Genomic DNA, 26,202 nt, shown 5'->3' on the forward strand with positions numbered 1-26,202 from the left:
ACCTCCGTATTAAAATATATTAGGAGTTTAAATTGTTGGAATAGAAAACGATAGAAAAGAAAAAAAAACAGAATTCTGAGATGAATGTAAATGTAGGTGAAATTATAAACGCGTGAAAAACACAAAAATAACCATTTGATTGGGCCATAGAAAATACGCATAAATCAATTGAGAGAAATATAGACCTTTTTTTTTCAAAATGACTAAAGCTCTTAATGAGTTTTCTTTCTTAATGGGTTTCCCTTGCAATCTCTATGGAATTGTATATTGCGTAGAAATTTTAAGGATAGAATATGATTCAATCGTTTGTTTCGAAGAAATTCATTAAAGTTTTCCTATAGGATTAAAATTAATTTCTATGTTTTTCATATAAATCAAAAGAGCCTAGTCTAGTACTCGACTAGACACACCGTGGTGTCTATTATTACGAATCTGTCCAGAGAAGTGGAGTATATGGTATTGAGAAAGCTAAGTATTCAGAATCCGGGCCTCATTTTATTCGGGAAAAAGATGCTCAGGCCAGTTCCAGGTCACCTGATGGCAAGCTCACAAGTTCAGACAGTCACGCACACACATACAATACTCTCGGACAAACTGTAACAAGATGCAAGCTCCCTTGAGATTATCTTATCTCACTCTACGATGACTGCCGGAGCTCTGGGCGCACGAAATCGGCGTTGGCAGGCACGGAGATGTCGACGGTGGGCCGCAGCTCAGCGCACACCTCGATTGCGCCATGGACGGGGTCGGACATGAAGTTGCTGATGAGGTCCTGGTTGATGGGAGCATCCTTGTCCACTGTCACGAATGCTTGCTGGGTCAGGATGTAGTCGAAGCGTGGCGCCCATTTCCTTGATCCCAGACGAGCCGTCGTTGAGCAGTTGTCAACCATGAAGGCCACTCCACGAGCATGCATGAAGGGGTTCAGTGAGTCCACGGACTCGATGACGCTCTCGTTGATGATCTCTGAGTAGGAGTGACCCTTCTTTCTAAGGACCTCGATCTACAAACATTGCAAAACAGATTGGAAAATTGAGCGCTATTGATTCAAGCATATACTGTTGTCAGTTGGTTTTGTCACTATATGAGAGGTTGACGAGGAATTATGGGAAGACTAACCTGAGCCATCATCAGTGCAACGTAGACTCCAGCAGTGAAGGGATGCAGGGGGCCAAGATCGTTTTCTGGTCGGGTTGACCGCACCTTTTCACCAACCTTCCACATACGAGTTTGGTCGATGTTGCCCATAGGGAAAGCAGGAAGGCCTTCCTTCTCCTGTGGAAGCATAGCCAATGAGTTAACAAATAGTTACAGGCATTACTCTCTCTGAGAACTCCAGACTAAACAATCGAAGAAAAGTATGGTGAACTTTAGGCAGGAATAACTTACGTAAAATCTCCGTCCAGCCAACACAACACTCCGGATTTCACTTCCAGAGGCAACATCTTCGTAGCACTCATAGAGTATGTCCATGCAAGGATAGAATGATGCACTGTAGGCCTTGTTGAATTCCTTCTTCCCCTCCTCTGTCAAGGAGTTGTACACTTCAAGCATTCCCTGGTTTTTAAAACATACTCTTATAAGTGAACAACAAAGAGGGATGATAAAACTATCAATAATTGTGTACCTTCTTTGAGATAGTTTTCGAGATAATTCCAGTGATGCCCTCTACGGTGTTTTTGTATGCCATTTCTTCATCCATTCCTTGCTCTGTGTATCTCCTAAACAGAGCCTCCACGATGCCATGAACAGCTCCAAGAAGAATGCCTGGACACTAACTGATTAGCTACAGTGCAATCACCAAATGCAACATAAACAGGAAAGTAGGCTCACCTCGCTCCCCAAAGATATCGCTCTTGTACTCCTGTTCTAAGGTAGTAGCAAATGTGAAGGGAGATCCCAGCGCAACTGACCATCCTAGAGCAACATCAGTTGCCCTTCCATCAACATCCTGTGCAAAAAAAGTGCATAAGCACAGAGGAATGTCTTTACAAAATCTATAATTGAAAATATGTTTTTCAATGAAACCAACTTACCTGGTGAACAGCAAAACTAGAGTTGATACCAGCACCATTAATTTCTTTGCCTTGTACGTATAACCTCCGAACGGATGGACCCATTCCCTTGGGGCATACAGCAATCACGCTGATATTTTTTGGGAAATCAAGGCCAGCAGATTGCAAATGTCCAAGCAAAAATCCATGTGATAAACCAAGAATACTGTTTGGTTTCATGTGAGAGAAGATTTTCTCATAGTTGTCTGCCTGGAGAAAGTGAAAAGAAAAATTATACCGACAGAACACCACAGCAAAGTGTAAGAAGAGAAAGCAACATATAGAAAATGTTAAATGGGTAGAGGGCACAATAAAACTAGGAGATTCAATTCAATAAACAGGACCATGAAACAACAGAACCATGAAATTCAGCACAATTCAAACAAGCATTGGTAAAAGTAACAACATCAAGTGGCAACTAAAATCATGCAGCTAGAGCCTGAAGTAAACCTGTGCAGCGTCTGATATCAACAGCAACACGAGGTCGCTGCCAGAAACAGTCTCCCAAATATCACCCAAGGTTCCACTCTCTTCAGTAAAGCCAGCAGCACGTGCTTCATCAAATGACTTAGAGCCTTTCCGGAGACCAATCTGAAAGGAAACGGCGGAATAGAATGTTGGACTAGCAGGACAATGCAAAGGTACATAAGTGAGGAGGAGAAAAATATAATGGCTTATGAATTAGAATGTCCAAATTGACAAATTGTATAACTCGAATTATTTTTCAAAATAAGAATGGATTATTCAGTTGTAGCCTGTGCACCTTAACAAGCTAGCCATATACAAAGGAGAACGAATATTAGTTCAGTCGAGGCTTCAAACCATGGTTCAGAGCTTTCAGTTAACAGGGCGATTTGCATACCAAAGTATTGCAAAAAGTGTCCTATGAATGAAAACTGAGAATACAGTACAAGATAAGAGTACCTTAACAACAATGTCAGACTTCGCTTCAGCTAGTGAATCCCTCAGGTTCTGGGCTTGTGCAGGCCCCTGAAAAAGCAACGGTAACTCTGTCATGCACAATACAGGTGGTTTTCTTGTCCTGAACCCGAGTAGCATGAGAAATCCATGTAGTAAAAATCAATTGTCAACCCATTCACTACATTGGTCACATCAATTTGTTCATTATTCAAGCAATTTGTTGTGCAATTGATCAACCAGTGATTGGAAATGTCACATCCACGACACTGACCATCTAAATGGAACGGGAAAATAAGTCTGAAGGCAAGAAAGAAAGCGTTTTTTTTTCTTTTTGTCGAACCTGAGAGCCCCATCCAATCACTCCGATCTGCTTGATGCCCTTGAACGCCTCGGGAAGCAGCGGGAACAGGTTCCTCCCACCCCTCACGATATACTGCGTGACAGAACATTTCAGCGAGACAAACAAATCGCATATGAGAAAAAACAGAGAGAAGTAATCCAGAAAAAGGGAGGAACGGGAGCAAGAAGAGCGGACCTCCTCGTGGCCGGCGAGGGAGACCTTCTCCTTGTTGAAGACGGATGTGTCGAAGTCGAGCGACGGCATGGCGGCCCCGACGGCCGGCGGCGCCGCGACCATGGCGGTGACCGCGCGGCGTCGGGCGGCGAGCGGCGCGCAGGCGGCATGTGAGACCGGGAAGGAGACGGCGGCCGGCGCCGTCGGGGCCTTGGGGGCCGCGGCGGCGGCGGCGGCTAGGGTTTTGGGGTGGGATAAGGCGAGGGTGGTCGAGGCCGCCATGGCGCAGTGCAAGTGCAGATGAAGAGGACGGCGCGGCGAGAGCAGTGGTTGGTTGGTGCGGACCAGGTTAAGCCCAAATCCGAATGGATTTATACACGGGTGACGCAATTGAGTAGGCTGTCTTATTTCCAAACTTTCTAAATTTCTACTCCCTTATTTTTTACGTTTCTCTAAGAATTTTATAAAAAAATATTTTAAAAAATCGTATTAATTCAAATTTTAAGTTTATAAAACTAATAATTGATTAATTATGTTCTAGTAATGAGCAATCTCGTTTTTGTGTGAAAAACTTCCCAACCACCCACAGCGTGAGTGAATCAGTGAATCCTGCGGCTGCGATGCGTCGAGGCGTGTGGGGCCACAGCGCCAGCGGGTCGCGTCGCGGACGTGGCACCCACGTCCTTGGGGGGATGGGATCACGTGCACGGCTGCGGCGGCGAGCAGCGCGTAAAAAAAAAACTTGTCGGTTTCAGCGTGCAACGCATGGAGATGCGCGAGCGCGAGCCGAGCAAGTCAAGCTATTTTTTTTTTGAAAAAAAATAATACGTGCTCGTGCAACGGTGCAACGTATTTCATCCGTCCTTAAAAAAAAGACTCGTTATATATCTAGACATATATCATAGCATTTGCCTCTAGCTATGTTTATTTTTTTTATGTATGTTCAGATATATAGTTAGAGTTTGTTTTTTTTAATAGAGAAAGTACATTTACGGTAGATTACGTGAAGCGATGTGCGATTTTGGGCTAGGGTTTGTGTCAACTTCATCGGTGGCCGTTTGGGTTGGCGAAAGGGGTGAGCTGCAATCAGGGTTTACCTTATCGTTTGGGTCGGGGTTATCGCCACCCCGCGGTAGCGCGATAACCGTGATAATCGCACGATAATCGTCTAAAATCGCACAAAAATCACATCCAAAAATTTGAATTCAAAACTCAACGGTTTCGCGGTTTCACCGCGATAATCGCACGGTTTACCGCGATATTCGCACGGTTATCGCGGGCTGTGTAGCTGAAATAATGTAAATGTAAAATAAATAGGGTAAAAAAAATCAAAAATACGGTTGAATATGTGTAGAAAACTAGAAACTGAGAATAATCAAAAATATGCAGGATACTTAAGGCCAATATCCTCTTCATTTTTCAATCTGTAAACCATTTTTGGTTTTGTCCTCAAATTTGAATTTATCTTACTCTATTTAAAAAAATTCTTCACCATTGGCAATTACAAATCAAGAACTACATCCATGAATTTTTTCAGTTTTTTTTGATTTTTTTTCGGAATTTTGAATTTGGTCAAAATTCATCCAAACCATATCGCCGGTTTCCTCTACCGTATCCCCGCAATAAGCGCGATAATCGCGCGATTATCGTGCGATAAGTGAAACCCTGGCTGCGATGCGAAGCACTGGTGTGTGTATACAGTAGTCGCAATCGGTGGCTACGTCGCGATTATCGTGCGATAAGTGAAACCCTGGCTGCGATGCGAAGCACCGGTGTGTGTATACAGTAGTCACAATCGGTGGCTGCGTCGCGGGGATATATCTGTGGGTCACATGGATCCGCTCCGACAACGACAGAGCGGAGAGTGTGGACTTCTATTTAGCCCAGTATTGGAGATGGCCCGATAAAAAGCAGCAGAGCGACATAGCCCGTGAAGGCCTTGTTTATATGGGCCTCAATCTCGGCCTAATAAAAAAAGGCAGAGGATCTTAACCAGGCCAGATTTGAGGCCCATTCGGATTTTTTAACATAATACCCCCATGCGTACTGTACTTCAGTACTGTTAGTAACGTTGCCAAACTTTGTCAGAAACAGGTCAATTACTCAGGAGTGTACATGATAGAAGTATCATGCATGCTCATGCACGTACACTTGTTTGTTCATCAGTTAGTTCGGTACAGTGCCAACTCGTTGCACATGAGCACGTACGCCCACGTGGTACACAATTAGCAGTAGTACAGGATAAGATTACGGGGGCTTAGTCCTTGTCCAAGCACTCCACTTATCATCAAGTGGAGTAATCATAGCTTAATGCTCCACTATAGTCTTGCCTTTCTTTTCTATCCAATATCCAGCCGACCCACACCAGACCACCACCACCACCCCCATATTAGCATTTGCCTCTTTATTTTTTATCAAATCAGCGCATGCTCAAGCTAGCCAGCCTACCAAGGTGCACCAAAAGATCTGCTCCAATATTTGTACGTGATTGATGTTACTCAGTGTGGGGCTATCGATCGAAATGTTCAGAAAGGTTGCCTGTGAGTCGAACTTTCCTTTAGTTGGTTTAGAAAGGTTGCATTTGAGTTGAACTTTCTTTTAATTAGTTGGAGCATTTACAACGCTGTCAAGGTCCGATCGAGCAAACGGAAATACGCCTGATGTAGCGGCACTGGTACTAGTAGCGATCTTGAGTTCGGCGGCCAGCTTCGGCCACATCATAAATGCCAAAGCAGTAAGCACGTAGGAGTGTGCAAAAGTTAAGAGCGAATGGGTTTAAGCAGATTTGATGATATATCCAACGACCGGATTCCCGACGATGTCACTAGCATCATCATAGTCATCAAGTGTGCAGGCGGGTTTAAGCCAGAACAAAATGATTACGCAGACAGAATTTTAGAACTAAGGACACGACTCTATGATGCCATTGCAGTTTGCAGATAAACAGTTTATGATCAAAGAACACACACACAAAAAAACCATACTAAAACATGGTGTAAAATTGTAGTGTGATGAGATCACAACGGCCTTGGTACGGTGGTAGGCCGGTTGATAGAGGCGGCGGGCCATCGACACCAACACTAGTAGACAGCGCGGCTCACCGGCCCGTGATAAAGCCGCACGCACCAAGCTTTTTCCCCGCAAAGCCCCAAAACCCCCCGCGACCCCAACCCCCAAGTGCTCTCCACGTCGCCCGGAACCACGCAAATCCCACACACTTTTCCCCCAAAAACCACCGTACGCCGAGGCCCCCCCAACCCAACCCAACCCCGCGCCTTTGCCGCGAAAAAAACGTTAACCCACCTCGCGTCTCACGGCTGCGTCGTCTCGTCTCGTCTCGTAGCGCGCAGCTGCACATGCACCGGAGGCTGGCCGCGTACGATCGATCGGCATGGAGGCAGCGGGCGATGATGCCGCGGCGGCGGTGAGGATGAGGGCGGCGGTGAAGCGGCTCAGCTTCGGGACGGCGGAGGAGAGGGCGGAGGCCGCGGGGGAGGTCGGGAGGCTGGCGCGCTCGGACGAGGGGAGGAAGCGGCTGCTCCCCGAGCTCGGCGTCGTGCCGCCGCTCGTCTCGATGCTCGCCGACGCCAGGGGAGGTGGTGCCGGCGCGAGGATGGCCGCGGCGGGGGCGCTGCTTGAGCTCGCCAGGGGAGCACACAGGTCAGTAGTATATCTTCCCGTGTGTTGCGAATTTGCGATTTGCTTGAGCCATCCGTTATTCAGTTTCAGACTTTCAGTTCATGCTTCGGATGCCAACCTGTTTTTTGAGCATCACCTTCGTTCTGTGAATCGATCTGAGAAATGAAGTGCAACTTCTCAGGGTAGAGATACAGTAGAGAAATGAAGTTGAAACCGATCTTGTTCTGAAATTAAATCCGAGTGGGAATTACGCTTTGCGTAATTTTGTCATAAGTAAAGCATGGACCAAACATGAGCGAAGAATAGTTACTGGTTCTTGCAATGAGTAGAACTGTAAAAGGAAACGCCGCGCTCTGATCTTCTTGATCAACTTGGCACATTTGGCTGAGTTATCCTGCTTTCCTTCTCTGGAAACGTATATGCTGAGAATTCGGTTAGTTTTTAAACTTGTCATGATCTACGCTGTTCCAACAAGTTCAAGTTAATTAACATGTAAACCTTTTTCTAAAGCAGAAAATTAGCATGGAACTTTACTAGTTTACTGCACATAGCCTTGATCCTGCTGTTCAAAGTTGATCTTGAGACTCAACTGCCCGTACGCTCTTCTTGAAGAAGTAGAATTTAATACGTTTTGGTTGTTACATCTCCACGTATCTAGACTGCACTATAGCCACGATACTGACATATTCACCATGATCTGAATGTCTAAGAGCAACTGGACCATGCAAAGACCAGATACAACTTTCATACTGCAAGTCTCTGGCAGAGAATTCAGGCTTGAAACTAGCTAGCTTTACTATGTCTCAACCTACAAGCATTTCTGACAACAATTGCTTTCAATCTCTGAATTGAGAGTGATATTAGCTGCTCTAGCCTGTCCAATAGTTCCATAACAACATCTGAACATGCACAACAGCCACACACGCCACATCATTTCTTGCATTCTAGTTTCTGTAGGCATTAGGTGTGGTTGAGCCTACTTTTGTTTCTTTGAGTCCCTTAAAGCCATTGCTTCATGACAGAATCATTGACCAGGAACAAAATGTCAGAACTTTACACGACTCAAAATTCAGCATTGTTCGTTGGTAGTATTAGGCAGCACAGGGATATAATATTCGGCAGGTGCATGCATTATGCATAGGCCGGTTGCTGAAGATTGACTTGGAGCAATACCAAACTTCATAGTTCTTACATATTATCTTCCTTGTTTTCTTGAGAGAATCGTACCGAAGTGTGCCTAACCATGTGTTTCATTTCGTTGTTTGAATCACTTCTACGAAAAGAACACTAAATAGACCCATGTGTGGACATGCATGATAAAAGGGCATTTTCTATGTGGATATGGCTATAGAGCCGCCCATGTTCATGGTGTGCAAATTCAGCCGTGTGACATCACTGATGTGACTGCGTTGATAGTGTATAGTACTCCCTCCGTCCAAAAAAAAAAAATAATAAACCTGGGTTTCCGTGTCCAACTTTTGATCGTTCGTCTTATTTAAAAAAATTATGAAAAAAAAAGATAAGTCACGCATAAAGTATAAGTCATATTTTATCATTTTAACAACAATAAAAATACTAATTATAAAAAAAATTTATATAAGACGGTCAAACGTTGGACACGTAAACCCAGGGTTTGTCTTTTTTTTTTTTTACGGAGGGAGTAGTGCTGTAGAAAAAGTAGACCTCATGTTCTCGTATGTGTGATTCCACTCAGGAATATGGAATCCCAGTTTTACATGTGGTGATGTAGACTGACACTGAATTCCCCTCTGTTTTCCTCATATGCCTATACAACATCATGTAGGATCAGATATTCCACAATGGTGAATTTTCTAACATCAATTACACCCGTGGAAGCATATGAAACAAAGGTGTAATCTAGTAGACCATGATGCATGAACTGCAGGAGAAGTAGTGCTTGCTACATGAGAAAGCATTTCTCATTTGTTTTCACCTTAATCATGTTCATGTTTGCTTTTATATTGTAATTGACTTTTACTTCTGTTTCTAATGTATTCAATAGTTCACGGTGCACTGAATATTCTTCAGTAGTTGTGACATCTAAGTTCTCTGCTAATGGGTAGCAATGCTTTTTGGTTTTCAGAAACAAGGTGCACATTGTGCAGGCCGGTCTTCTGAAGAAGCTGCCATTGCTCATGGACGACAAGGACATGTCAAGAAGCCAGGAGCTCGCGCTCCTCCTCCTCTCCATCTCCTCCCTGGCCAACACCGACTTCCCCCTCGCCTCCTCCGAGCTCCTCCCGTTCCTCGTCGCCGTCCTCAGCGCCGACGACGCGCCGGCCGACACGAAGCTGCCGTGCCTGGGCGCGCTCCACAACCTCTCGGCCAAGCTCGAGCACGTCCGCGACGTGGCGTCGAGCGGCGCGGTGCGCGCGCTCCTGGCGCTCTCCCTGGACCGGAAGACGTCGGAGGCGGCGCTGTCCGTCCTCGGCGACCTGGCGGCGACCGCGGCGGGGAGGGAGGAGATGGAGGAGGACGAGGCGGCGCCGAGGGCGCTCGTGGAGGCCATGACGTGGCACGACGCTCCGCGGTGCCAGGAGCACGCCGCGTACCTCGCCATGGTGCTCGCGCACGGCAGCCGGCTGCAGCGGCGGCGGATGCGCCGGTTCGGCGTCGTGCAGGCGCTCCTCGAGGTGTCCCTCCTCGGGAGCCCCCTGGCGCAGAGGAGGGCGGCCAAGATCCTGCAGTGGTTCAAGGAGGAAGGGCAGGACAGGATCAGGGCGCACTCCGGCCCTCGCATGGAGGGCGCGTCGTCGGCGTCGTGCGACGACGGCGGCGAGGGGGCCAAGGATCGCCGGAACGCCGTGGACAGGATAGTGAAGCAGAGCCTCGACAGGAACATGAAGTCCATATTGCGCAGAGCCACGGCGTCCGTGGACCTGACCAGTGTGAAGCTGCTGGTTGGAAGCTCTAGCTCCAAGAGCTTGCCCTGCGAGACTCTCCATCCATGACTCATGACTCCGTGAGCAAATGTTCAGTTTTCTCTTTTCAGCTGTGCTCTTGCTCAAATGCAGTTTGTCTGATCTGTGTGATCTCTGTAGTTCTGTCTTCAGAAATTAGAGCACAAGAGTGGGAGTCACCTGTAGTCTTTCTTGTACATGAACACAATTCATGAAAGTAACTGTTGTTAATACTTCACTCCCGGACTCCCAGCCACAGTACAGATCAAGAGGAGAGAGAAATAAATACTTTTGAGAGAAAATTGTTCCATGGTGATTGATACATTGGGTATATATCCTATACTCCTACAGTAAAGGAGTGGTATATAATACATCGTTTCAGGCGTTCAGCTTCTGCCAGCGAGCTTGTGCTGTTGCAAATGCTGATTTTGGCATTCCCGTTGCGATTGGAACGTGGAGGCCTTCTCCTTGAGCTCCTGAAATGCTCGCATCGTGTCACCGTCGAATCCACCTGCAAACTGCATGGAACAAAAGGATTGAATACCATACTGAGCTACGGAAAGTTGATAAGTGTTCGTGAAAAGAAAATGGAAACTAGATAAGTAGTACTCCTATGCACTAGTGCTGCATGAGCACTTATTAGTGAATTCGTTCTGATTGAGTACCTGGTGAACTCTGAAGGCGAATCGGACACCTTGAAGCATCAGCTCCTCTTCGTCAGGGCCATCTTTTATGGCCTCAAGCTCAGAGGAAACCCTCCTCAGGTATTTCATTGCTAACTTCACTGACTGGAGTTTGATCTGCACATCAGGGTCAATTTGTCATTGAAATGCTACTAATTGTTCAATGATGGAAGTAGTGTAGTTACAGCAGAAGCAATCCTGCAGCAAGTTCTAGAAAAGAGGTTGTAACATCTAGCAATGGGGAAACTGCACATAATTTTGGCCATCCATTTTTACATTCAACGATTCAGATCGAACGCTACAGTAGTAATGGCTACAGTATTTCGTGCTACAGTATTTTGCTACAGTACTATGTACAGTACAGCATGCAATCTGGATCATCCGATTTGCATCCAATAGCATGCACTACTACTGCTTAAGCTGATCCGAATCCAGCAATGAGATATATGCCATTTAGCTGGAAGTCTGTCAAGGCACTAGGTGGTACGTTGATATACCATTCTACCAAGGAGCTTTGACGAACAATGTCTTGAACAAGATAAAAATCATATGTGCTACGTAAAAGAACCACCTACTAGTATATGCAGGAAATTTCAAACAATCATTTGGACCATTTCCTAGTGGAAAACAACAAGAATGGGTCCATGTTAGCAGCAAAAACAAATGTCGAATTAAAAATACGATCAACATTCTCTGCTACCAGTACATGCAAAACAAAAAAACAGACTCACGAGAGCCCCCTGGCACACATGAACATTACACTGCAAATAAGCAAATCACAGCAAATGGCTGAGAGCCTTCTCATTGGTCCCCCGAGACCTGGCCATTTTACCCCCAAATTCTTTTTGTTGTTATCTCGAGTGTATGTCTTATATGTGTTAATGTTTTTCGCATCCTTGTGCGTGTTCTGGTGCATGAAAAAACCAAAACAAGCATGCACAAATGACATTATTTGTACATGTTCGTGCTACATTGCTGTTCTACTTAAAACCAGATACCATGTCGTAACAATTGAAAAGAAAAACACTGAATTACCTGGCTAACTATTCCTGTGTCCTGCATCCATTCCCATGGGATGTGATAGCCGCGGTACCTGTTCATCGCGCCATCTCGCACTCGCGCAAGGCTGTACACTCCATGCTCCAACCTGCCAATGATCAAAGATGATGAGCACAAATAGCAGACCAGAACTAGCACATAGCTGATTGCTCAAATCAGCATTAAGTAAGCCGGGCCAATGCAGGACAGCTTACTTCTCGAACAGCGCCTGCATCTTCTTGAGGGCAGAAGAGCAAGGCTGCCGTGGATCATCACAGAACGACGACGCCTCCTCCTCGATCTTCTTCAGATCACGGTAGCCGAACGCCGCCTCGCGCAGCGCGTCCGCCTTCTGCTCCGGCCACTCGAAGTGCTTCAGCACCGCTCTCTCGTCCACCTGCGCAGCAACACGGTGAACATCCCGATCAGTCCATGTCCAGCTTCAAGTTAAGCAGATGTTTCATGTGAGAGTGAATGGATGTAGCTGGCTAAGTTCACCAGCCGTGAGAGCTCAACGTCGAGCCACTTGACGAAGGTGACGACGTCCTCGATGTCGACGAACGCGGCGCCTTCCACCTCCTTGATCAGGAACCGGATGAAATCGCCCTGCCTCTCCACATCGGATTTGATCTGCACGAACACCAGCCACGCATAGAAACCGTCAGAAATTTGCAAGCAACTCCCGAACTTTAACCACGCAGCAATGCAGCATCAACAACAAGAGCAAACACATACTCCCTCCGTCCCAAAATGTAGCTATTTCTAGCACAATGTCTTATTCTAAAATGAAGCTATTTTTTCACCTACTTCCTCCTCTCAACCAATCACAACCATTCTTCTTCACCTACTTTCTCTTTTCAACCAATCACACACTTCCTCTAATAATTTTCACTTACTTTCTTAATACCCGTGTCAATATTAAAAATGGCTTCATTTTAGGACGGAGGAAGTAGTATGTTTTTTTTCAAAATCCCTATGGTTCAAGGGAACTTGGCGCGAAGCAACGGTCAGCAACGTGGGGTCAATTTGGTCAAGCCTATTCGCTCCAACGGCTAGCTGGGCCTCGGCTAACTGGTGTGCTAGTGGCGTGTGTGTGGCCCACGTGTACCCACACTTTGCTTCTTCTTTTTTTAATTATGGACGTGCAAGTCTCAGCTCAGCTCATTTATTGCCCACGTCTTTTAATTCACTGGTACTCCATCCGTCCTTTAAAAAAAAAACTGGATTTCCGTGCCAATGATTAGACTGTCCGTTTATATGAAATTTTTTATAATTAATATTTTTATTGTTGTTAGATGGTAAAACATGATTAATACTTTATGCGTGATTTATCTTTTTAATTTTTTTCATATTTTTTTTAAATAAAACGAACGGTTAAACGTTGGATACGGAAAACAGGGTTTATATATTTTTTTTTTCGGAGGGAGTAGTCACTGCGTTTAGTGTGGCAGTGACAGTATCGCGGCCCCACGAATCAATCTGACAAAGGGTCCACCCTCGAATTCCAAGCAGCTACTCTAATTTCCTTTTTTTTTTTAATTCCCAACTGCAGATTGCCGTGTTATCTTAGATGGATGAGAAAAATCCAAGAGGAAGAAATGCAGGTAACAAGGAGAAAATGTCAATGACTTGCAAACATTCAGAGAGTGAATACACTATTACTACTAGTTCTCTTCTCCATGGAATCGGGGGTGGGGAACTCGAGAAAGATGAACAGAGAAAAAGGTTCTTGTTTTAACCTGTGTGTTGGTGTTAGAATGGTTGTATTCGTATGCACGCTCGAAAAGACGATAACTTTCTACAGTTGTTTCTTTGTTCAGTTGTACTACAACTACTCTGATTGAGCCAGTTTGTTCAAACCTTTTGCTTTCAAGAGTTTTCAAGAGACAAAATTCAAAGAGAATATGGGGGAAATGCTTTGAAAAAAAACAGAGAAAATGAGCGATTTTCAAGGAGAAAAAGACTTACGGCGAGAAGATGAGCGGAGCGGTTCTCGATCTCGCCGATCATGTCCCTCGCCGCCGCCGCGCCTCCGCCGGGGCACGCTTCCGCGCCGCCGCCGCCGCCGCCTCCGTCCCTCTTCGAGTCTCGCCGCATTAGCGAGTGGTAGAACTCCACCACCTCCGGGACTCGCCGCACGCACGGGCCGGACGCCGGAGCTGAGGACGAAGTCGTCGCGGGGGTAGACGTTCGAGAAGTTCTCTTCGCTGCGGGCGGCGGCGGCGGAGGTGGAGCCGGAGGCCCCGCGCTTCCGCTGCTTGAGGTGGATGGCGACGGGCTCGCGCTCCGGGACCTCGGCATTGGCGGTGGCGGCGGCGGCGGCGGTGGCGGGGGTATTGGAGGGAGCTTCGAGAGCTCAGGTAGGCGGCTTCTTGATGCTGCGGTGTCTGAAGAGCAGGACGGCGTCGATGGGGCGGACGAGGATGATGAACTGGACGAAGAGTTCGCCGGCGAAGCGCGGGACGAGCCGGAGAAATAGGACTTGGACTTGAATGTTGCCGGCATTGGCGGCGGCAGCGGCGGCGGGGGAGGAGGGGGAGGAGGACGAACGGACGAACATCCTGCGACCTTAGCCGACTTGGCCGAGTTGGTCGCCGCGTTGGAGCTCTCGGAGTTGTCCGACGACGCCGACGACGAGCAATCGTCGGGACCGGTCGCGACATCCCTCTGCCGCCTCTTCCTCAGCTCGGTCATCTGCCTCTCCATCTCGAGAATCCTCTGCTCGTTGTCCCTGGAGCTCGCCGCGGCGGCGTCGAGCGCGGCGCGCAGGCGGGCGTTCTCGGACTCGAGACGGGTCAGCGCGTCCCTGCACCGCCCGAGCTCGCTGCTCTTGGCGGCGAGCTCGTTCTCGAGGAACGGCACGATGGCGACGGTCTCCTTGAGTATCTTGTGCTCCAGCAGCTCGGTCCGGAGGCGCGACTCCCTCTCCTGCAGCTCCTCGACGAGCCGCACCAGCTCCCCGACCTCCGGCGCCGCGCCGCGCGCCGGCTGCACCTGCGCCGACGAACGCGGGAAGTACGCCCCGAACGACCGCGCGAAGACGCCCGTCTTGGACCCCGACGCCGACGCCGAGGCCGACGCGGGCGAGCCGGACGACCTCCGCCGCGGCGTCTCCGGCTGCCCCGCCGCCGCATGGTGCGCCGCCGCCTGCACCAGCGGCGGCGGCGGAGGCGGCGCCTTGCGCGAGGACGACGTCTTGGGCGTCGCAGGGCTACGCTGGAACCCCATGGCCGCCTTGACACGCCCGGCCACCATTGCCTCTGAAGAACACCACTAGGATCGCGCGGCGGACATGGACATGGGTAGGCGTTTTGGGTTTAAAGAGAGGTGGGGAGTTGGGCGCGGTTTCCGAGGAACGGTCTTGGGTTTGGTCCGAGCAGTGAAGGTTGGATACTGTAGGTGTACTCCTCGTCAGCTCAGCTCGAGCTCATATGAGGTGGAATCTGAACGTTGGAGGAGATGAGATGGATTAAAACTGCATCTGCTTCTTTGCACGATCCGAATCTGGAAGCCCCCCCCTCTTGACCTTTTTTGCTTTGCTGCTGCTTTGCTCTGTTCATCTAGCAGCGCAGCCAAGATTAATTTTATCACTGATCTAAACAGATTAGGGCGTGGCACTACTGCTTTGGTGCCACTGCCACCATTCAGGGTGAAAAAAAAGGATAGAGCCTCTCCCACGCATCAGATTTGAAATGGACGGTCCGGATTGGATTCTTCCAACCACGTTTGATCCGTGTTTGCCGCTGATCCGTATGTAAGCTTTGTCTGCATCTCCTTGCCCCTGTCCATTAAACAAGAAGACGCCGGAGCCTCGTCATTACGGCCGGGGTTATTACTCATGCTACATGCATCATCAACAGTCAAACACTCCAGAATCCAGATGCTCCTGATGCCATAATTCACCTGGAATTTGACCAAACGATGCTGTTTCGATCCAACCCCGCATTGCCGTTGCAATTTCTGGGCCATGCGAAACGATGCACACACATGGCTGCACGCTGCATGCACAGTGTCTACTACTCCCTCCGTCCCATAATATAAGGGATTTTGAGTTTTTGTTTGCAATGTTTGATCACTTATTTTATTCAAAAAAAAATTGAAATTATTATTTATTTTATTTATGACTTACTTTATTATTTACAGTACTTTAAACATAACTTTTTATTTTTTATATTTTAAAAAATAATTTGAATAAGACGAGTGGTCAAACGTTATAACCAAAAACTCATAATTCCATATATTGTGGGACGGAGGGATTACTCCATATCTGATCAAATCCAAGCGAGAGTGTCATGCTTAATTACCTTTTGCCATTTTCATGTACTAATCGGAGTAGTCGTAGTACATTGGTACTGCCTTACATGCCCGTATATTGCTCGTAGCACCAGAATAGTACTGTAGTACAAGACAACCAGCAGAGGACAAGGTAGCCTTTCACCCCATGGGGACCCACATGTCAGTGCCTGTGGGCCAAGGAGCTCTGCACCCAGGTGCCATGGCTTTTTTTTTTGAGACAAGGGTGCCATGGCTTTTGCTACACCAGTGTCAGCTTTGAAGAACAACTTAGCTTGGGTTACTGCTCCAAGCACTAGTAAATGTCTGACGGTTTATACAGATTTTTGTTTTAAAAATCTAGAACTCCCTCTGTCGTAAAAATACGGAACAGATCTAAATAGAGGGTGTACAAGTTAAGTTTTTTTTTTTTAACCGAGGGACCGGGAGTAGAGCAGTAGTAAGCATTTTCAGCGTCGATACAGCGTAGGAGTAATAAATGGGACTTCCATGAATGCGAGGGAGAAAACCGTTGGCTCCTCCCGTTCATTCACCGTCTAGTTTGTGTTTGGGATTTTGAGATTTTGAGCGGTCGGTCGACACGCTCTCTCGGTGCCGATTTCACGTGATCCTTTCGATTATTGTCGATTGTATATTGAAACATTGTTAGAACGTTGTGAGCAGATTGAATAGCAACGGTGGCTATCTGAATATCTGAATTTTTTTTTGATGGTTCAGATGGAAAAGCAGTTTGCACTTTGCAGCAGCTGAACGCCAAACGAATTTCGCTAAAACATCATTTCATTTGCATCGCCGATCTTGTGCGCTAATCATATTCTCAGTTGTACATATGTACATCTCAATAATCGTGTCCACTGGAGCAAGATGCTATCATCAGGTCCACAAACCCTGACTTGCTCTGCTGCTACTGCTAGTGCTATCCATTCTCCAACTTCTTAATGACACTCGCATATGGTTCCATTAAAAAATGCAGGTACTAGTATAATAAATACGCCGTCAGTGATCTTAACAATGGTAGTTAATGAGATGATTAGAACTCCCAAATCAAGGGCAACTGTATCTGTCCTGCCTGCATTTGTCCTCCGGCATTCTGACCAAATGAGCAGCAGCACATCCTGCCCCCACACGATCGATGCAAAATCCTGGTGTTTTTGGACAAAAAATGATGGCGTTCACCATATGTCGTATTCTTTTGATGCTCCTGCGGAAAAAAAGCTGACTCCACATCACACGCACCTGCTGCTGCTATCTCTCTCGCCTCGGACACAAACAAGTGAAGACGAGCACGAATGCAAAGCCTTCTGCAGTGCAATGCTTGCACTTCTGCAGGCTGCAGCTCACACATGAAAACTTGTCGATCTCTTGATGACAGCCAAGCTCAGTGACAGTGATATTGAAACAGGAACTCAAGAAACCTGTGTGAACAAACAATTCGTACCGTGTCCAAGGATTCACAGCATCTCAATCGCTGATGACATGCCTGTCTATCTGCAGGGAGTCACAGATCACGAGAAAAGTTTCAGATCATCAAAGAGAAAGATGCTTCTCGTGTGACCAACGTGTCGGCAAGGATGAACAGTAAGAAAGGCCATCGATAGAAGAAGCAAAGTCGAGAGCTAAGCTCAGTGGCTAACGCAATTGATTTGATCACTCACGTTTTGGGGTAGGGAACGCTTGGTATGAACGCCACCAAATTAGTCGCCAAGGGAAGTATTCGCATCGACGCAAAGGATTTGCTAGATAGCTAGGTGGATCGAGCACTATCGATCGCCATGGGAGGATATCTTGAGCGTTTGTCTTCATGCTCGAGTTGAGGATGAGAGATTCGATTGATCGGACCCCAGGTTGGTGGAACTAGTTAATCCTGGCGTGTTCGTCACTTTAAGCAACCCCAAATCGCTCATGAATTGCAACAGTGCGTGCTTACAGGATGAATGCTGCATATGTCATGGTTATTTTAGCTGGCCCTAATCAAAGTTTGCTGCAGCTTTCAAGAGTTCTGAAATGTTTTTGGATGGATCAGTTTGGATTCAGAAATTCATGTTGAGCAGATGGCTTTGTAGATGGCCGATTAGAGTCCCTATTTTGGAATGGTAGTTGCGATCCAATAAAGCCCAAATGAATTTTCAGGCCTAGGCCCGTTTATGGTTCACGAAATTCCCCGCCAAGCTAATTAGGCCCACAACACTTTGGATCTAAATTTATGGCCCACCAGTAAGGCCCACATTAATGGGCCCACTTCCTGACGTGCCGTTTCTTTGCCGACTGAGACCCATCTCCTCCATTGGCGCGAATCTCTCGCCGCCGACGCGAATCTGCACTGCAACTCTGCGAGCCTCGAAGCAAGGATTCTGTTCGATGATGTCCGTAACTGAATTTCTGAGCTCGAACACGTCAAACGTTCATGCCGTTTCGATGGCTTTCCACTCCACCCTCGCGTTACTGTGGCGTGCTTCTTGCTATCTCTTCTACCATTTGATCTTCTTTCCCAGTTAGGGCATGCAGTTACACACGAAGCATATCTGCTCATGTCATCATGCATCTACATCATCGACATGTCATGCTCATGCCATTGGCATGCACTGTGAGTGTTCGTCATTATTCCCACGAGCGCAAGAACGCTCGAGAAAGATTGGCACCATGTCAACCATTGCCGCTGCTGTATAAATGGTTGCTAGGTTGCAGTGTGCCAGTGTCAATTGTGTGGCTGTGACCTAGCTAGTCGATCGGTCATGTCGTCGCAGCAATGGCTTGGTGACGGCACGGCGCGGAGGTGGAGGGAGCTCCATGGTGAGAGCGACTGGGACGGCCTCCTGGACCCGTTCGACCTCGACCTCCGCCGCACCGTCATCCGCTACGGCGAGATGGCGCAGGCGACGTACGACGCCTTCAACCACGAGAAGCTCTCGCCGCACGCGGGCCTCTCGAGGTTCGCCGCGCGCCGCTTCTTCGAGCGGGCGCAGCTGCCGGGCCACTCCGCGGCGTACCGCGTCGCCAGGTTCGTGTACGCGACGTCGTGCGTCGCCGTGCCGGAGCCGCTCATCCTCCGGTCCGCGTCGCGCGCGCGCAGGTGCAGGGAGAGCAACTGGATCGGGTACGTCGCGGTGGCCACCGACGAAGGGAAGGCTGCGCTCGGGCGCCGCGACATCGTCGTCGCGTGGCGCGGCACGGTGCAGTCGCTGGAGTGGATCAAGGACATGGACTTCGTCATGGTGCCACCCAAGGGCCTCCTCCGGGACAAAGCTTCCGACGCCATGGTGCATCGAGGGTGGCTGTCCATGTACACCTCCAGGGACTCTGAGTCCAGCCACAACAAGGACAGTGCTCGAGATCAGGTAGTAATGGCCGGAGTAGCACGGCAAGGTCACCTACCACATTGTCACTGATCGACATGGATGTTGCCATGCAGGTGTTGAGCGAGGTGGCGAAGCTGGTGAGCATGTACCAGGACGAGGAACTGAGCATCACGGTGACGGGACACAGCCTCGGCGCCGCACTCGCGACGCTGAACGCGTTCGACATCGTCGAGAACGGGTACAACAGGGCACCCCGCGCCGCGGCAGCGGCGGCGGGCTGCCCGGTCACCGCGTTCGTGTTCGCCAGCCCGCGCGTCGGCGGGCACGGCTTCAAGCGCCGCTTCGACGGCGCGCGTGGCCTCGGCCTCCGCCTCCTCCGCGTCCGCAACGCGCGCGACGTCGTCCCCAGGTACCCGCCGGCGCCGCCGTACCACGGCGTGGGCACAGAGCTGGCGATCGACACGGGCGAGTCGCCGTACCTGAGGAGGCCCGGGAACGAGCTGGTGTGGCACAACCTCGAGTGCTACCTGCACGGCGTGGCCGGCGCGCGCGGCGGCGAGGCCGGGCGGTTCAAGCTCGCCGTGGAGCGCGACGTGGCGCTGGCGAACAAGTCCTACGGCGCGCTGCGCGACGAGCACGCCGTGCCGGCCGGGTGGTGGATCCCGTCGAACAGGGGCATGGTGAGAGGCGCCGATGGCCGCTGGACTCTGATGGACCGCGAGGAAGATGAGGATAGTGCAGAGTAAATGATTGGATGGAGTGTATCAATGTGCATGAGCATGAACTCGCATATGCATCAAGAAATAATTACTGGACATCTCAACGTGTCCAAATCAATACCTTTGTATCTGTAACAATGTCCAAATCAACACATGCATTTGACTGGACAGAGTTTTATTTACAAATGAATTATGTGATATGAGGGGGAAATCCCATTTATTCGACGTGTCAAGCCCATTAACGAGCACTTCTATACGTAATCCATTTTGCAAATTTTTCGAAATCGAGAGCTTAAATTTGCTCGAAATCGTGGAGCGCCCAGTGCCCATCGGCGTCCTTGACCATGCACCTGTTCTTGGAGACCCACCACCGGGGCGGCACGGGGTACTTGTCCTTGAGCGCGTCGACGCCCTTGTTCGCCAGCGCGACGTCGCGGTCGACCTCCAGCTTGAACCCGCCGGCGCTGCCCTGCTCGCCGGCGACGCCGTGGAGGTAGCACTCGAGGTTGTGCAGCGTCTCGATGGTCCCCGGCGACCGCAGGTACGGCGACCGGCTGGTGCTGATGCGCAGCTTCACGGCCACGTCCACGTAGCCCAGCGGCGGGTACATGGGCACCACGTCGCCGGCGTTCTTGACGTGGAGCGCCCTCAGGTCGGGGAACGACGCGAACGCTGCCTTGAAGAAGCCGTCGCCCACGCGCGGGCTCGCGAACACGATCGCCGTCACCGGGCACGGCGGCTGCGACGACGACGAGCTCGCCGGCGGGCAGTTGGCGCCGTTGGCCACGATGTCGACGGCGTTCAGGGTCGCCAGCGACGCGCCCAGGCTGTGCCCGACGACGGTGATGCTCGTCACCTCGTCCTTGTACAACTCCATCAGCCTCCTCACTTCCTCAAGAACCTGCAAGCATTTTCTTGCAGAATTAATCTTTTTTTCTTTTTGGACATGACGCATGGTTAATCGAGAGGTTTTTTTTTCGGTGTAATCATGGGGCCTCATCTTTTCGCTTATGCTTATATTTATCAACCAAAATTTGAATTTTCAACATTAAATTTAGAGCTGATTTTGAGGTTTTCTCATCGAAGTTTATTTTTCAGCGTTTGCTTTTAGATCATTAATTAAGAACACTTATATAAAAGTTTTATTTATAAATCACTTTTCGTTTGTAAATTTGCCATTCCGCTTATTCCACGAATAAAAGAAACGATGGCTCCCAAGTAGTAACTTGAAGGTAGCTTATGTGATCAGACATTATGTAAAAATATGTGATTATCTTATTTGGTTGGGCATTATGTTAAATTGTGATTATATAGGCAATATCAGTGTCACATAAATAAATCTTTCAAAGTCTTATTTTAACTCTTGAAAAGACAATCCCAAAACAGAACAAGAATGTGCCACATCATCTAATGAATAATAGCCGTTAAATCAATAAACAAACAAAACAGGTAAAATAAATCTTAGTCATTGGATAAAAGATGATGTTCTAGAGCTTTCCGTTGTCTCCTTGATATGTGGGAGAGAGATATAGAGCAAATAAGACACACATAAGAACTAAAGAAAAAAAAATAAATGTTTGCATGGTTGAGAGAAATGATAAAGCCATTTCTTCTTGAAACAAACATATATTTTATATATTTTTCACAATAATATTTTTAGTGAAATTAGATATTACGCCATTTTAACTCTTGAAAAGACAATCCCAAAACAGAACAAGAATGTGCCACATCATCTAATGGATAATAGCCGTTAAATCAATAAGCAAACAAAACAGGTAGAATAAATCTTAGCCATTGGATAAAAGATGGTGTTCTAGAGCTTTCCGGTGTCTCCTTGATATGTGGGAGAGAGATATAGAGCAAAGAAAACACACATAAGAAATATAGAAAAAAAATAAATGTTTGCATGGTTGAGAGAAATGATAAAGCCATTTATTCTTGAAACAAACATATATTTTATATATTTTTCACAATAAATATTTTAGTGACATAATATCAGAAATAGATATTACGTCACTAATCGAAATATAGTGATAGTCACGTGAATGCACGACTTCATGCACTAGTCTTATGTGATTAGACATTATCTTAGAAAAATGTGATTAGATAGGAAATATCAGTATCAAAAAAACAAATCTTTCAAAGTCAAATGCTAACGATAAGGACATTGTTTGAGAACAGTTTAGATAAATCTGACGAGTAGCATAACAAATATAGGATAGCTACAATTAATTCAGTCAAAGGCAACAACACAAGTTTGGTGCATCTAATCCAACATATCTATATATGCAAGTCTGACTGTCGCTGTGACAGGTACAATAATGAACATTATTAGAGATCGAATAATTGAAGAAATTAATCAGCAAGAAGGCGCGCTCAGATTGACGAGCGATATTATATAACTTAAACTTTTTTTATAGCAACATAGTTTAACACGTTATGTGTGTATACCTACTTAATTAGCTAGATGATGATACTTAGAAAAATATAATGACGAAGCCCGCTACCAGAGATAACAAAAAATAATTTGCACATGCATCTGTAAATGAATGCTATTTGTATTAATTAAGTTAACTAATTGAACAGCTTTAATTTACTAGCCACACTTTATTATAAGAAACTAGCATACTACCCCTTCCGGTCATGACAAAATATATTGGCGTGTTGTAATATTCAAGGTATGAAAATTTGAGTATCAGCATCTTTTAAAATATTTTGTTCATAGTTGGGTAATCTGCTCATTATGAGCTTAATTTGACATCATCCGTAATCTGTCACGCTATTCCATTATTGCTTTCTACCCCTTTGTAGAATTATAATAGCTGAACAAAAATACCGTTCTCTTTAATTAATTTTATAAAACCTATATTTTGGCCCTATTTTTGGTATGGAGGATTTTTCAGAGTTGAATGTACCTACCTTATCTTTGAAACAACTTAAATGTATCTACCTGCATAGCTGACCACCCTTAACATCCTATGCAATACTTCGCAAATAATTAAAAATGTGCTTCTTTCAACTAATATGTCAATTTTCCAGGCAAAGATAAATCAATATCCCAATTTCCTGCTTGAATTAATGCAACTATGCAAAAGTAATGATAATAAAAAAGAAGAAACAAAAATTCAAGAAATACCATTGATAATCACTTAATTTCAAGAAATATCATCGACAAGTACAGGTTCTATGAAATGCCATTGTACAAACAATTTTGTTTCAGAAATACCACCAATGTCAAGGTTTCAATTCGTTACTAGTCTTCCGTTAAGTGATATAAGATGAACAGTGCATTTAACGACACATGATCAATAGAACCCTAACAACGATAATGTTTATGGAACAAAATCGCTTGTACGATGACATTTTATAGAACTTGCACTCGTCGATGATATTTATTGGATTTGGGTGTTTGTTAATGGTATTTTTTAGATTTTCTCATAAAAAAATCGGTTAACATGGAGCAAACTGAAAGGTGCATTCAGTATTCGAGTGGGATTCTCTGCAGTATTCACAAAAAGAACATTTATAATTTATTGTTACCGTGGTCATATAGAATTCTCTACCTTTCCAACGTCAAAAGAGACACATGCATGGATGATTAATTTGCAAATTAAAGGTGTTATTAATTGTCTCGAGACTTTCGTCTTGTGGTAGTAATAGGCTAATAGCTTAGGTCAAATAATCACTGGAAAAGTGAAGTGGAATTCACCTGGTCTCTGGCGCTGGCCTTGTTGTACTTGGAGTCCTTGTTGCTGGACGTGTACACGGACAGGAAGCCCCGGTGCACGATGGCGCGCGGGTTCGCGGCGGCGGCGGCGCCCAGCACCGGCGCGGCGGGCACCGGCGTGAAGTCGAAGTCGTTGACCCACTCCAGGCTCTCCACCGTGCCGCGCCACGCCACGACGATGTCGCGCCGCCCGAGCGCCGCGACGCCCTCGTCCGTCGCCACGGCGACGTACCCCATCCAGTTGGACTCCCTCGACCACGCCGGCGGCAGCAGCGACGGCAGCGGCAGCAGCAGGAATGCCTCCGGGACGGGGAGCCCCGACGTGGCGTAGACGAACTTGGTCACCGCGTAGCTGCCGGCGGCGGACGCGCCCGCCGCGGCGAGGAGGTCGCCGTGGCCATACACGCACGCGCCGGCGTGCGGCGAGCGCCTCTCCCGGTTGAAGGAATCGTAGGTGGCCTGCACGAGCTCGCCATAGGAGAGGATGGAGGAGCGGAGGTCGAGGTCGAGCGGGTCGAGGAGGCCATTCCACGAGTCCTGCCCATGGAGCTCGCGCCACCTGTCGGCGATGCCTCCAAGCATCGGCGACGACGACATGGCCCGGCTGGTGTTTTGTTGCTTGCAGCTACGTTGGTTTTTTTTTTTTTGGCGACTTGCTAGGATAGCTAAATCTTGTGCTTTGTTCGTTTCTGCTTTGGCGCGTGTGTATTTATATAGGTCGTTTCGATGTGGTCGATGCTGATCGACGTGGCCTTGTATTCCTATAATTTTTTTTTAGATATACTACCTCCGTTTCACGATATAAGATTTTCTAGCATTGTCTATATTCATATAGATACTAATGAATCTAGACATTATTATATAGATATTCATTAGCATCTATATGAAAGTGGACAATGTTAGAAAGTCTTACATTGTGAAACGGAGGAAATACCTTATATAACTTGAACTACTATAACTTATTACTCCCTCCGTTCTTAAATATTTGACGCTGTTGAGTTTTTTAAATATATTCAAAAACTTTTGTGAAATATGTAAAACTATATATATACATAAAAGTATATTTAACAATGAATCAAATGATATGAAAAGAATTAATAATTACTTAATTTTTTTTAATAAGACGAACAGTTAAACATGTTTAAAAAAGTCAATGGCGTCAAATATTTAGGGATGGAGGGAGTAACTTATATGGCTATATACATTTACATGCCTCTAAGAAATTTACTTAAAAACCTGATATTGGACACTTCCATTTTCACATTTTGATCGTTCAGCAAAATATTTGCAAATGCTAGAAATTATGCTATATTGTTAAAACGTGTATATAGGAAAAACTTATATTAAGTAGTCTAAGATGAAAATAATTACTGTTAGTTACTTGAGAACGAAGTATATAAGCCCAAATAAGATTTTGTCACAGAACTGCGTGCATGCATGCACTGTGCAGGACATATACTCTTATATATGCATGATTTCGATCAAATATAGTTTAACTCTGTCGTACATAACCACACATACATGTGCATGATACTACTAAATTAACGTACTAATTAAACTGATCATGCATTTTTGGCTTTGTCTGGCGTCCGGTACTCCGGTTTGCACGAGCTGGACTCCGATCAAACGTCACAGCCGGTGTTAGCTAGGCGTGTGCGTACGCGGTCTTTCTATCTAACAAGCGATATATCCTACGTGCACTCGTTTGCCACACTGGCTAAGAATTACGCGTGTTCCTCTGCCAGATCGCACTGTGTTTATTTCAGTTTATGATCCACTGTCATCGTGGATAAACATAACAGGGGATACACACTGAATTTTAATTTGTAAATAACCAATGCAAATAGAGTCGTCGATGGCTACTAGCTGTTCTCGGTCAAGGAATATATCGGTTTGATTCTTGTCGTCGCTCATAGGTTGTGATGCTAGTAGCAACCTGACTTTGATTTTGTGGTTGGCAAGTGTTGCAATCATGTGCCCCTTTTATTAGTATTTACTTTCTTGATGAACTTAACTTTGCAGTTCTCTGGTTTCAGTAAGAAGAGGCAAAAACCGATGGTAATTCGAGGCATATCCCAGCTAGCAACTAGGCAACTGGCCATGGCCAGCATTGGTGTGTACATGGTCAGTGAGTTTGTCACTTGATTGCGTGCAAGCTTTAGTTGCTTGTGGCCACGAAATTCTGACCATTTTCTTGTTCATGTTCTCTTCTTGTGTATTGTAGATATATAGACAGGCTCAGCAAAAATAAATGTCCGTTTCCTCTCAATGGCGAATGAAAATCGCTTACTACCTATCCATCGCTCTCAAGCGTACGTGCAGCATGGGCATAAATAAATCAACGAAATCAATGCTCCAACAGATATTGATATCAATGGAATCAAGCATCCAACAGAG

At 46.7% G+C, this 26,202-nt stretch overlaps 5 protein-coding genes across 5 annotated transcripts; 2 read left to right on the forward strand and 3 right to left on the reverse strand.

Annotated features, from left to right (window-relative positions):
* Window positions 1-413: 413 nt before the first annotated feature.
* On the reverse strand, window positions 414-3,835 carry LOC4339677 (ketol-acid reductoisomerase, chloroplastic-like). Its single transcript, NM_001420885.1, has 10 exons — window positions 3,511-3,835; window positions 3,316-3,408; window positions 2,979-3,044; window positions 2,505-2,645; window positions 2,037-2,264; window positions 1,834-1,951; window positions 1,628-1,767; window positions 1,390-1,557; window positions 1,120-1,275; window positions 414-1,003 (listed from the first exon to the last, which is right to left on the reverse strand). The coding sequence occupies exons 1-10, from the start codon at window positions 3,769-3,771 to the stop codon at window positions 638-640; spliced, it is 1,737 nt and encodes a 578-aa protein (NP_001407814.1). The 5' UTR covers window positions 3,772-3,835; the 3' UTR covers window positions 414-637.
* Window positions 3,836-6,637: 2,802 nt separating this feature from the next.
* On the forward strand, window positions 6,638-10,287 carry LOC107277155 (U-box domain-containing protein 7). Its single transcript, XM_015785186.3, has 2 exons — window positions 6,638-7,149; window positions 9,233-10,287. Exons 1-2 carry the CDS (start codon window positions 6,881-6,883, stop codon window positions 10,098-10,100), a joined length of 1,137 nt encoding a protein of 378 aa, XP_015640672.1. The 5' UTR covers window positions 6,638-6,880; the 3' UTR covers window positions 10,101-10,287.
* Window positions 10,288-10,320: 33 nt separating this feature from the next.
* On the reverse strand, window positions 10,321-15,062 carry LOC4339678 (protein INCREASED PETAL GROWTH ANISOTROPY 1). Its single transcript, XM_015785183.3, has 6 exons — window positions 13,739-15,062; window positions 12,269-12,400; window positions 11,986-12,167; window positions 11,768-11,879; window positions 10,715-10,849; window positions 10,321-10,567 (listed from the first exon to the last, which is right to left on the reverse strand). The coding sequence occupies exons 1-6, from the start codon at window positions 15,023-15,025 to the stop codon at window positions 10,436-10,438; spliced, it is 1,980 nt and encodes a 659-aa protein (XP_015640669.1). The 5' UTR covers window positions 15,026-15,062; the 3' UTR covers window positions 10,321-10,435.
* A 3,695-nt stretch (window positions 15,063-18,757) lies between these two features.
* LOC4339679 (phospholipase A1-II 6) lies at window positions 18,758-20,302 on the forward strand. The gene is made up of 2 exons (NM_001420886.1): window positions 18,758-19,398; window positions 19,473-20,302. The coding sequence occupies exons 1-2, from the start codon at window positions 18,796-18,798 to the stop codon at window positions 20,103-20,105; spliced, it is 1,236 nt and encodes a 411-aa protein (NP_001407815.1). The 5' UTR covers window positions 18,758-18,795; the 3' UTR covers window positions 20,106-20,302.
* On the reverse strand, window positions 20,152-24,486 carry LOC4339680 (phospholipase A1-II 7-like). The gene is made up of 2 exons (NM_001420887.1): window positions 23,788-24,486; window positions 20,152-20,979 (listed from the first exon to the last, which is right to left on the reverse strand). The coding sequence occupies exons 1-2, from the start codon at window positions 24,400-24,402 to the stop codon at window positions 20,371-20,373; spliced, it is 1,224 nt and encodes a 407-aa protein (NP_001407816.1). The 5' UTR covers window positions 24,403-24,486; the 3' UTR covers window positions 20,152-20,370.
* Window positions 24,487-26,202: the final 1,716 nt, after the last annotated feature.

Source organism: Oryza sativa, chromosome 5, assembly GCF_034140825.1.
Source record: "Oryza sativa Japonica Group chromosome 5, ASM3414082v1".
Lineage (NCBI taxonomy): Eukaryota > Viridiplantae > Streptophyta > Magnoliopsida > Poales > Poaceae > Oryza > Oryza sativa.

What these genes read in the sequence shown, in the direction of transcription:
- LOC4339677 (NM_001420885.1), bottom strand. Translation starts at nt 3,771, where the DNA reads ATGGCGGCCTCGACCACCCTCGCCTTATCCCACCCCAAAACCCTAGCC. An exon ending in CTAGTTTTGCTGTTCACCAG is followed by an intron (nt 1,952 to 2,036) that starts GTAAGTTGGTTT and finishes TTTTTTGCACAG; the next exon opens with GATGTTGATGGAAGGGCAAC. An exon ending in TTGCACTGATGATGGCTCAG is followed by an intron (nt 1,004 to 1,119) that starts GTTAGTCTTCCC and finishes CAATGTTTGTAG; the next exon opens with ATCGAGGTCCTTAGAAAGAA.
- LOC107277155 (XM_015785186.3), top strand. Translation starts at nt 6,881, where the DNA reads ATGGAGGCAGCGGGCGATGATGCCGCGGCGGCGGTGAGGATGAGGGCG. An exon ending in CTCGCCAGGGGAGCACACAG is followed by an intron (nt 7,150 to 9,232) that starts GTCAGTAGTATA and finishes TTTGGTTTTCAG; the next exon opens with AAACAAGGTGCACATTGTGC.
- LOC4339678 (XM_015785183.3), bottom strand. Translation starts at nt 15,025, where the DNA reads ATGGTGGCCGGGCGTGTCAAGGCGGCCATGGGGTTCCAGCGTAGCCCT. An exon ending in GCTCCGCTCATCTTCTCGCC is followed by an intron (nt 12,401 to 13,738) that starts GTAAGTCTTTTT and finishes GTGTTCGTGCAG; the next exon opens with ATCAAATCCGATGTGGAGAG. An exon ending in TCGCCTTCAGAGTTCACCAG is followed by an intron (nt 10,568 to 10,714) that starts GTACTCAATCAG and finishes TGTTCCATGCAG; the next exon opens with TTTGCAGGTGGATTCGACGG.
- LOC4339679 (NM_001420886.1), top strand. Translation starts at nt 18,796, where the DNA reads ATGTCGTCGCAGCAATGGCTTGGTGACGGCACGGCGCGGAGGTGGAGG. An exon ending in AGGACAGTGCTCGAGATCAG is followed by an intron (nt 19,399 to 19,472) that starts GTAGTAATGGCC and finishes GTTGCCATGCAG; the next exon opens with GTGTTGAGCGAGGTGGCGAA.
- LOC4339680 (NM_001420887.1), bottom strand. Translation starts at nt 24,402, where the DNA reads ATGTCGTCGTCGCCGATGCTTGGAGGCATCGCCGACAGGTGGCGCGAG. An exon ending in AGGCCAGCGCCAGAGACCAG is followed by an intron (nt 20,980 to 23,787) that starts GTGAATTCCACT and finishes AAATGCTTGCAG; the next exon opens with GTTCTTGAGGAAGTGAGGAG.